Below are 10,414 nucleotides of genomic sequence, written 5' to 3'. Positions count from 1 at the left end.
AATGTATTCTCTAGACAAATCATGTTAAGTTTTATTGCGATATATTATAATGAGTACTATTTCAATGTTTTATTGATATACATGTTTTGTATATTACAAGCTAACGAAAGTATTGTAATGGATTAAATTACTTGTCATTCCCCTCTACTAAAATGAACTAGTCTAGCCGTAGGGGGAGTTACAAAATCACGCGAAGCGCTGTAACTCTCGCGAGATTTCAAGGTTTGTTTTGGAGGTGTCATCATCAGATGAGGAGGCAGCATCCACTGGGCTGAGATGAAACAGCTGTCTGTTAGGCCTGCATGTTGAGTGGCAGCTGAGTATTGAGTGATAACCGACAGGAAAAAGGCCATGGCTTCAAATGGAGGGAGTAGACAAGAGGGACGCTTGATATCAAAACAAGAGTTAGCGAAGCACAACAAGAAAGAAGATGCTTGGATCATCATCGACGGAAAGGTAAGAGGAAAATCTAGTGACTGGAAAAATTCATTGACCTTGTCACGAATGCCCATCCCACTCTTAACATAGTGCAACTTGCTGGCTTTTCATATCAATTTGTTCATTCTGTGAATATCATAGCCTTCCCATGAAATTGATTTTTATGTAACGTTAGCATAAAACGTTACATAACTTGCTGTATGAATAATGGTCCTCACTGGAAATCAGGACAGCAATTTGCAGCTGACATTTCCCAGACTCATGTGATCTTGCCAAAGGTCCAGAATCTGTTTCAAGGCAGTGAGTGATGCTGATGTCTCTTGTAAAGGTTTTCGGCAAAGTTGATGAGTATTAGGTTCTGTAACATTATTGGGTGCTTTTGATATGTATCCTATATGAGACAACGTTTGTTGATGTTTGAAGGGCTTTAAATTTGTTCTGCTGGCTAGAACATCTGCTCTTTCGTAACTCATGTCAAATCATTATCTAATGGTGATAAAATGCTGCTTTCATAATTGGTAGAACATGCTTGCAATTACACTGTTTAACTGCTGCAGATATTTTTGCTGATTATTTCTGGTACCTTTAATCATCTACCATTACTGTGTTTTGCAGGTGTATGACATGACAGAGTATGTGGCTAAACACCCAGGTGGAGACGCCATTTTACGGAATGTTGGAGGTGACGCAACAAGCGGGTTCCACTCGCAACCTGCACACTTCACAGTGGGGAATTACATCAAGGATAAACTCAAGAATTCCCACTATGTTGGGGACTTCAAGTCATAGGATTAGAGATAAGATCTACCCAATCTTCAAGTGTGATGGTCAGATTTCATTGGACTTTTAATTTCCAAGTTTTGCTGTTCAGTTGGATAGATTGGTAAGGGAATTGCTGCCCTGATATCCTATTCAGCTGATGCAAAATGGTCTGTATATTCAGGGAGACTGTAATGTGATAAATAGATGGCTACCAAATACATGTAGTTCTTAGCGGAGAAACACTACTATCTTGAGATGAATGGGCAACAGAATTCAACAAATTAATTGTCTCTGAATGGTGGCATAAAAACATGTAAATGCCTTATGTGAATAATGATCATGTAATGTTATACATGGCTGACACAGTGGAATTTATAGTTAATGTTTAATGGCATGGTCCAGTAAAAAGTGCTATTTATCTCCACAGTGCTCCACAGTATCTCAGGTGTAACGTTATTGGTAGTCCAAGATTCATGGTTACAACATTGATGTGTTGTGCTTCAGTAATATCATCCATGCTCCAACTTTAATGGACAATCGCAACAGTGATAAATAAAGATAGCTTTAGATCTATATGACATGCTCTGTTGTTATTTATCATCTTGGTAAACCTTATCTTGGACAAAGTATATCCAGTTATAAGGTGGAACATTACTGTAAAGTATATTTTGTTAAAAAGAAGCGCTATGTTCTGTTGAGATATAATCATTGTAGTACTCTTTTATCCTATTAATTGCAGCTGATGTGAGTATGCAGCACTCCTCCCACTTGTTTTGATCCATACTGGTTTTGGACACAAGGTTCTCCACATACTGCAGGATACCCTTGAGAAATCTGCAAAGGAAAATGTACTTGTAAATTTGTCTTAATATAGTCTATTGTTACACCAAATCATGACACTTAATACATAATGTTAGAGTACTGAAATTAGGTATTTTGCAGCTCAAGATTCACTTTAAAAGAGAAACATGAAAAACTAAAAAGAAGCTACAGAAAAACTGATGAAAAGTTCACACTGTAAATTACCAAGTTAGGATGAGCACAATACAACTCTAATCCAACAATTTGCGTTCTGAAGCAAATCACAGCAGAACATCTCTTACTTTTTCTGTTTTTGCTTTTGAGATGACCCGAGTTGCCCCTGGTCTCCTAGTGTTAGAAGGTGATGGACTGTTACCATGACAACCAGCTGAAGACCATTAAAAATAGTCTGGAGGCTGCAACAAATGACAAAGTAAATGCATTACAGGAGTATGATTTATATTGACCTATTGTGTTAAAGATTTGAAATCCTTCCCACTGCTTTTGGTGTATATATACATATCTATAGCCCTTGGGCCACAAAGGGACCTACAGTAGAGGGCGAGTCCTCTGGTAGTGGAATGTGTTCAACTTCCATACTGCTGAGTGCTAAGCAGAGAACTCAGTATGTAGTACATTCTATGCAATCATATTTTTCAAGTCTTCCGTATAACCTGACTGCAGTTTTAATCCCAAGTCAAACACTACCAATTAAAAGGTTAAAAAGTCTTCATGGCTTGATGGAGACTGCCTGACCTGTCCAGCATCCTACAATAGTTTTCTCTTTGTCTGGACCGAAGTTTCCTGTTCCTCCAAAGCTCACATCTCTGTTCAGCTGTTTCCTGGATGTTCTGTGATGCCGTCTGGCTGTTGTGGATGATGTGTCTCAGTAGGGACACCAGCTCCAGCTCACCACGCGGTCGGTAGATTGTCTTCACAGGTTCACACAGACACACACACACCGGCGTCTTGTAAAGCTGCCAGGAGTGAGGAGCACTGGAGAAGAATAGGTTTATAGTTTAATGATCACCTTTTTGTATGTGTAAAGTGTATAGCACACTCAGACCTGTGCCTGGTACTGAACACAATCCACACTTATTATTGGTCCTTCGTGCTTAATACCATGCACATGCAGATTTGTCTCTGGTACTGAACACTGCTAACAATCAAACCTGTCCCTGGTGCTGATTACCATCCATACTCAGGCATGACCCTGGTATTGAACACCACTCACATTCAGGCCTGTCCCTGGTACTGAATGCCATCCACACTGAGACCCGTTCTGGGTACAGAACACCATCCACATACAGGCCTGTCCCTGGTACTGAACACCAGCCACACCGAGACCTGTCCTTGGTGCTGAACACCACCTACCAACTTTATGTACAGAAATCTGATTAACAACACAGCTAACAGATTGAAACTGGATGAACAGTGCCTTTTCTGAAGATACTGAACAATAACAACTACTTAAGGAGTCTTTCGATCACTCTTCCTCTTTTCCCTTTACACAAGAAGATGGGGAGAACTACAAAGTTCGAACCTTAGGTCTGCAAGGCTGGAGTCAGAGTTGTGTGAGGGCAGAACTTTGTGTATGGCCATGTTTAATACAGACATGGCCTGTCTGGCATCTTGGTTGTTTGCTGCCTCCTCTGCAGGATTGGATTGGTCTCTTGATCTGTAGGAAACCATGGTGTATCATTCAGACTTATTATGATGTTCTGGTACATGTAGTGAACAGAATAAACGTGAAAGATTGTACATTTACATGAGGTTATAAACATGGCCATAGCAAAGTTGGCTGATAAATGAAGTTGATGTAATGGACTTATGGAGCCTTACAACTCGTCTGCAGGGGGCCTGGGGACCTGAAACCAGGCACTCATGGACTCCAAACAGGTGTGCATCTGGAGAAGACACAGAAAACAATTTGTTGCCAATGTGTAGACAAATATATCATAGAAGTAATCATCTGTAAGAAAGTTCAACTTGTATGACAGTGTTTGTAAGTTTCTCACCCTTTGGATAAGCAGAGCTGTGGGATGAAACAAAGACTTGTACCTCTGAACCACCTGGTCCACATGGACAGCTGTTTCTGACTGCTTTATAGTAAAGAGAAAAATGCCGAGTCAGCAGTGTCTTTTAATATCTTTATCCTCCTGATTGAAAATTACAGAAAGAAACAATACATGGGACAAAAGAGTCACAATGGAAAGTACTACATACCGGGGTATATCATTAACAGTATTGATACAAATTTGTTTGAAATACAATGCAAAGCCATGTTATATTGTTTTAAACAATCTTCCAAATAATATGTATGTGATTATGAGTGTGTTACCACACCAAAGGGCATTTATACAACCAGCTACATGTAGAGAAGCAGCTGAAATGCATTGCATTGATATGTTGGAAAAGACAAATTCCGAGTTACCAGCCAAGATATGTCAGTTGAGGCGTATCTAACACAGAAGGCCAGACAGACACACAGGACGTGGTTGGCTAGGACAGCAGGAATGGCCATCAGGTCCAGCTCACCATGGCTGGCGTGATCTCGTACCCGGGGGCCCTCAGGATGCACCAGGAGGTCCAACAAAACCTCCTGCAGAAGACAAGACAGGCTTTTTTCTTGCCAAATGCTACTGCCACCAGAAACTATATCATTTGCCACTAATCTTCAGGTAGATGTTGGAGAGGAGAGAGTGCTACATTTTCCTAGCTAAGCTTTTCATGTGTCCCTGAGGAGGCAGTGTGACACAGAAAATGGCAGCAGGGAAAATGTAACGATTCAGCCTCCCCTAACATCTGCTTGGATAGTATTTTAATTAATTATTTTAATTAATTAATTCTTTTTTGTCCATCTCCATGTCCAGTTTACATGTGCTAAGCAATTCATTCAGCTTTCTGAAGTTCTGAAAGTACATGTACTACTAAAATATGTAAGTTGTCAGGTTTTCTGTAACTTAAAGATACAAAAGCCATAGAAGAAGGGGTTTTAAAGAAAAAAGACATTGCCATTTGATGATAATGAACATGTATAATGGTACTAAAATGGTACCGTAGGAACCGAGGAAGAGATTTCCATAATGAAGATCATACAAAAAGGAGCCTTCATTTATTTACAGAAGTGCTGCCTGTTTTGGAGTTTTCCAGTAGTCGGTTGATCAGAAAGGACATACATGTACTCACCATGTAGGAGTCTCCCAGTTCTGATGACATGTGGTTGGTGCTACCATCCTGCAGGGTGGGGGACAGGATCTAGTGTTTGGGAGTGGAAACAGTAAAAAGTATGATAAATCATAGCGATCATGATAAAATCTACATGTAAGATGAAGAGCTATATCTTCACTGGTCATGACAGAGAAGACAGGCAACATTTATAGGTTAATTGTAAGTAGCAAATGTTCTCCAGCTGTTTCTAACAAGCACAACAAATACTAGAGGACCACAGCTTAATGTCCATTCCCATGTCACTCACCTCATCACATGTTGTGTAAAGGACTGAAGACTGGAAGAACAAAAAAGAACACGTAGGTAACAATTTTCATGTAAACTTTCTTTTCTCCATCCCTGTCTAGATGGGTGCAAATGACACAAACTAAGTGCAATGTGATCCACAGAATGGCCATGACCCAAGATATAGAGAGAAAGACCATACATCATATGAAAGGTTCAACTATTCAAGAATAAAGTCTTATAAAAAACACTGTGAACACTTTGCAGTGACTTGTGAAAATTTGGACTTTCAGCAGTTTGCTTGTTGTTACCTCAGCAGTCATCATCCTTTGTGGACAGTTGTTCATTACAGCGAAGACTCTTCTCAGCCCATGTTCCAACTGTGGCAGCAGCAGCAACAGACTGTGGCCATAGCTGCATAAGGTACATGTGGTAAACTAGTGACAATCAACTGTTATAGATTGGCATTGTCAATATATGTACCTTTTATTATAGCATTGGTAATGTTGATTACATGATTACACACAAATCTTGTCTTGTTGTTGAAGAAAGAAATATTGCAATAGACAAAGTGTCAAGTAGACTTGAGGATATAGATAATGTAACTGCAAGTTAATTAATATCCTGATCATCGCCCAGTTCAAATCTAAATAGATCAACATTGTTCAGCAATCTAGCAGAACAAATCATTTACAGGTAATGTTCACTGAACACAATTCAAATTTTGAGCTACCTTTGATCTGAAAATTTCTCCAAAGCTTTCTCCCAATAAGGCATCATTGAAGGCTGGATGAATGCAGTTTGGTGGATGACATCCCTCAGCACAGGCAGATCTGTTGCCTGTAGGACTGTATCAAAAGCAAGGTTACAACTTGGTTTGTGTCCAGCTGTTGAGATCTTAGAAATGTTAATCAAGCAGTTACAGAGCAAACAAGAGCAAACTCCTTCTTGTTTAACATTAATACTGTACATGATTGAAATATGAAAACTACTTTTCTTTATTTCAATCTGCATGAGTGATCTCATGAACTATTGCACGATGGTCAAAGATCTCAGTCATAATCAAATGACATGACAATATTGGGTCCACCTGGAAAGACTTTCTCCAGGTGCTGCAACTGTGGTGAGAGATCCAGTGGGGTGCGGTGGGAGACCTCGTATAGAAAGGGAGTCTGTTCTCCTAATGTTGCCACCACAACCAACAGGAAACTGACATACCTTTGCAAGAGGAAGTGAAACAATTAGTCAAAGCAAAATATGAGGTAATCAAATATAACTTAAACGAAAAAAAAGTTTTGTGAAATTTGGAATGTCCTCCAGAAGAGCATTAATCCATGTGACCTTAAGTATCATCACAATTGGTGACAGGTTGAATCACCATAGTTATCAGATATGAAAATTCATCATAGAGTTTCACAACATACGTACATATCTGGTACCTCCCCAGGACTGAGGAATCCATGCCAGGCAATGTTCCTGAGGTTCAGGCTGGAGGGAGGGCCAATCAGCACATGCAGACAGGACATCTACAGGCAAAATAAAAACCACAAAAGAATCACCTCAATTCTAACATCAGAAACCAATGAATTAACATTTTTGTTGCACTTATAAAACAGCATTCTAATGTCCCATATTGGTAGGTAGTGAGTTCAATCTACGGCCAAGTCATACCAAAGACTTTGAAAATGGTAACGTTACAAGCTGCTTTCTCTGCTTAGCACTCAGCATTTGAAAAAGAGTATGGAAGCTGAACATTCACCACTACCAGTGGACTAGCCCCCTGCTGTAGTGATTGCACAAGGTTGTGTGGCCCAGGACTACTGAAATGGAGATGGGATTGCCCTATACGAGATCTGGTACAGGAAGGACTTTTTAATGTTAAAACTTTTAACTTAATTTATATCAGGATTTACTGACATGTTCAGTTGCAAGAAAGAGAAAAGTTGGACAGTCTCACAGCTGTGGATCCAAAAATGTCTGTCAGCTCCCTGGTGGCCAGCAGGTCTCTCAGCAGGGAGGGGCACTGGGACCCCTGCATCAGGAACACCTGAGGATGAGATGGTGAAAGTGATATCAAACCAGTTTGAATGGATTCTATTATATTATTATAAAATGATTGTTAGCTGATATCTTTCTGGCATCATATGTAAAATGGACTTAACTGTTATCAATTACTTTTAAAGCTTGTCTTCCTACCACTTCCCGCCTGACTTAACAACACTGTGGGTTATGCAACAGGTCTGCATATATATATTGAGGGAAGAAATATATGTAACACTTGAAAACTTTCCCCATTCTTAAATATTGTGTACATACATCTCCCAAGGCTCGCTCCAGAGCTGCAGTGGCCTGCAGCAGGCTTAAGGCACAGTCAGTCTGGTCTGGTGTACACAGAAGATCAAAACACTCTTCAAATATCTGTGAGAATCAGAACAAAAACTGTTTTGTGTCCTCATATTGTGCACCTGTTAACCTGTTTGGATTCATAACAACTTTCACAGAGGTACAATATCAAGGTGTTTAGAGTGTGAGACAGGTATTACATGAGGTAAGGATATGACATTGAATTCAAAATACATGCATCAGTGCAGGCAAAGTCGTCTAATACTTGAATACTATGCCCACAGTAAATAGGTAGTCACTACAGGCAGGATTCTTGGGTCAATGGGACCATCAAAAATGGACATGATAGCCAGGTGGTCAATATATCAGGGTTGTCTCTAGTATGTTGTCTGATCATGATCATCAGCATGCCTCTCCCATTGATAGAACCAGTCGACATTATTCCAACATGTACCTGTCCATAGCCTGTCCAGGTGAGATGAGGGCTGTACTTGCTTCTCCTCTCGGTAGGTGACAGCTGTGAAAGGTAGGCATGTACAGCCCTGCACACAGGCCCAAGTCTGGACACTGCAGTGTGGTAGTCAGACACATGGGAACCTGTTGAGAGTAACATACTAAGTAATTAAGTACCTCTATAACAAGTTACTTCTTGTGTTGATCCTTGTCCTATTAACAAATTCAATATGGTCAGTCAAATTGTTAAGGGGACAAGATTCCTAAGAGGTGTACATTAAAATTGACGGAGATGAAGTGATACTGCAGTGTAAATCAACAAATATTCTCTATGGTCACATGTTCACAGAGCTTTAATTATACTGGAAACTCATCACACTGTAAACATGTGCTGTCTTGCTGTGAGTTAAAACTTAAATAAATGTTTCCATTACCCGACAGCAAGTCCCTTCAAATTGAAACAATTAGCAGTGTACTTATACCTAATGAACATCGCCTATGGAACAAAAAGACCAAGCTTAGAGTACATGTAATGTTACCTTGAGATGAGGACCGATGAAGAGCTCTTTCGACTGCTTCCCATCTCAGTGTTCCCGCATCAGTTATGTACAAACTCCAGTCTGAATTTTCACTGGTGTCATTTAATCCCACTTCACACACCAGTTTTCGGACATTAACAGAGAGAGAGCTGTCCTGCTGGAGTTGTCTCAGCTGTTCCGTGGTGGTCGACATTACATGATTCTTTTATTCCCTGCAAAAAGGACAGAGAGACGTTGTTATAACGTTAACTTTGTGTCTTCCAACATAAATTTTACAGGTAACGTTACATGAGCTGATGAGTTCTGAGCTAATCTTAGCTAAATCTTAGCAGAACTCAGCATTTAAGTTAGTTATATCAAAAAGAGAAACTATGAAGCATCATCTCACACGAGTTAGCATTTCAGTGTAGTGACTGACACCTGTAAATTAATCTGCAGTTTTAGACAAATCCGCCTGGTGCGCTGTAATACAGCACAACATTTCGTGACCTTTGACACGAGTATGGATGTGTGAATCTGTCACGCGGTTTGGACCATTTCGTCGCCATGGATAGCATACTGCTGAAGTTGCTGCAGCGGGAATCAGCAGTTTCACCTGTTCAACTTATCCAGAATCTACTTAGGGACCCATCATGTGCTCTAGATGACCGCATAGAGGCGCTGAATTCGCTGTGTAGCGTGTTGGAATCCGACGCCAAGGGGTGCCAGCAGCATGATCAAATTCTACCGGTTTGTGAGGAGGTTATAAACACGATCTGTATACCTTCATTGAAAGCCGTGAACACATCAAGGGTTGGCAAGACGAAGGATTCTTCCCAGCCACAGAGACTGCACGCCGCATGCGAACTGCTCATCAGATGCCTGGGTCTGTCCGGTTCACAGTCTGCGGACCTGATAGAGTCTGTTGCCCTGCTCATTGACGCCTCCTTGCGGACTTACTGTGAAGAGCAACGACTGGGTTACGACAGTGAGCACAAAGATGTTCTGGATGTGAAGACTGCAGTTGAGGTAATGAATTACCTGCTGAAACATGCGTCGACTCTGTCCACTCATCACGAATTTGAGACACAGCTTTTCCCCAGGGTTCTCGACACTTTAGAACACAGTCGGTTTTACACAGAGGGAACCGCCAGCAGAGTTGTTGGTATTCTTCTTCCAAAGTTTCTCTCCAATGCCGACAGATATCAAGAACGAATATCTGCAATCTGGGAGTTATTACTGAGGTTAAAGACTGGAGGGCATGATGCGGTGGAGAAGGCGTTCCTCCTCCTGTGTGGCCTGGCAGACCATTTCTTCGGCGGGGCCTGCAGTTTCGATGTCACCAGTCAGGGGGAGTTTTGGGCCCTGCTACAGGTGGGACTGTTGACTGGCACCAACGCTGTGACTCGGAAGCGAGCCATGTACCTTCTGAAGAGGGCGATAGACACCATCAGCAGGTGTGACAGGACCATCACATGCACTGATGCAGGTAATATCAAACACCTGTTCATTGATCACATATACGTCCACCACACCTGTACAGGAGTGCTTGCGGTTTCTGTAAATGTTTAAAGTTTTGTGATGGTTTATGTTTGCAGTTTTGTAGTGACCTCCTCACCACCACAAACTTTTGCAAAAATGCT

General features: G+C 41.0%; 3 protein-coding genes across 6 annotated transcripts in view; 2 read left to right on the top strand and 1 right to left on the bottom strand.

The window, feature by feature from the left end:
• The first annotated feature begins 189 nt into the window (after nucleotides 1-189).
• LOC118408640 (cytochrome B5-like protein) lies at nucleotides 190-1,773 on the top strand. The gene is made up of 2 exons (XM_035809521.1): nucleotides 190-456; nucleotides 1,054-1,773. The coding sequence occupies exons 1-2, from the start codon at nucleotides 352-354 to the stop codon at nucleotides 1,225-1,227; spliced, it is 279 nt and encodes a 92-aa protein (XP_035665414.1). The 5' UTR covers nucleotides 190-351; the 3' UTR covers nucleotides 1,228-1,773.
• LOC118425975 (endoplasmic reticulum membrane-associated RNA degradation protein-like) lies at nucleotides 1,562-9,709 on the bottom strand. Its single transcript, XM_035835168.1, has 18 exons — nucleotides 9,556-9,709; nucleotides 8,793-9,004; nucleotides 8,255-8,397; nucleotides 7,774-7,875; nucleotides 7,415-7,504; nucleotides 6,886-6,983; nucleotides 6,548-6,675; nucleotides 6,191-6,305; nucleotides 5,769-5,871; nucleotides 5,480-5,509; nucleotides 5,191-5,259; nucleotides 4,436-4,603; nucleotides 4,020-4,103; nucleotides 3,844-3,908; nucleotides 3,545-3,679; nucleotides 2,758-2,997; nucleotides 2,304-2,417; nucleotides 1,562-2,034 (listed from the first exon to the last, which is right to left on the bottom strand). The coding sequence occupies exons 2-18, from the start codon at nucleotides 8,983-8,985 to the stop codon at nucleotides 1,872-1,874; spliced, it is 2,040 nt and encodes a 679-aa protein (XP_035691061.1). The 5' UTR covers nucleotides 8,986-9,004; nucleotides 9,556-9,709; the 3' UTR covers nucleotides 1,562-1,871.
• LOC118413789 (probable methyltransferase TARBP1) overlaps nucleotides 9,284-10,414 on the top strand; it is a 24,970-nt gene continuing 23,839 nt past the window's right edge. For all 4 annotated transcript variants that reach the window (XM_035817329.1, XM_035817347.1, XM_035817339.1 and 1 more), the window contains exon 1: nucleotides 9,284-10,260. In XM_035817329.1, the coding sequence (XP_035673222.1) occupies nucleotides 9,339-10,260 (922 nt within the window). In that variant the 5' untranslated portion in view covers nucleotides 9,284-9,338. The remainder of the gene's footprint in view (nucleotides 10,261-10,414) is intronic.

Source organism: Branchiostoma floridae, chromosome 1, assembly GCF_000003815.2.
Source record: "Branchiostoma floridae strain S238N-H82 chromosome 1, Bfl_VNyyK, whole genome shotgun sequence".
NCBI classification, from domain to species: domain Eukaryota; kingdom Metazoa; phylum Chordata; class Leptocardii; order Amphioxiformes; family Branchiostomatidae; genus Branchiostoma; species Branchiostoma floridae.
Note: the sequence above shows the minus strand (reverse complement) of the source record. Positions and strands in the feature narration are given on the sequence as shown.

Bases quoted from the DNA above. Each gene is read 5' to 3' on its own strand.
- LOC118408640 (XM_035809521.1), top strand. From the start codon at position 352: ATGGCTTCAAATGGAGGGAGTAGACAAGAGGGACGCTTGATATCAAAA. The intron at 457-1,053 runs GTAAGAGGAAAA...TGTGTTTTGCAG, and splicing joins GGATCATCATCGACGGAAAG to GTGTATGACATGACAGAGTA.
- LOC118425975 (XM_035835168.1), bottom strand. From the start codon at position 8,985: ATGTCGACCACCACGGAACAGCTGAGACAACTCCAGCAGGACAGCTCT. The intron at 5,260-5,479 runs GTGAGTGACATG...CCCAAACACTAG, and splicing joins TTTACACAACATGTGATGAG to ATCCTGTCCCCCACCCTGCA. The intron at 2,998-3,544 runs GTTCGAACTTTG...ATTCTTCTCCAG, and splicing joins TCCAGCCTTGCAGACCTAAG to TGCTCCTCACTCCTGGCAGC.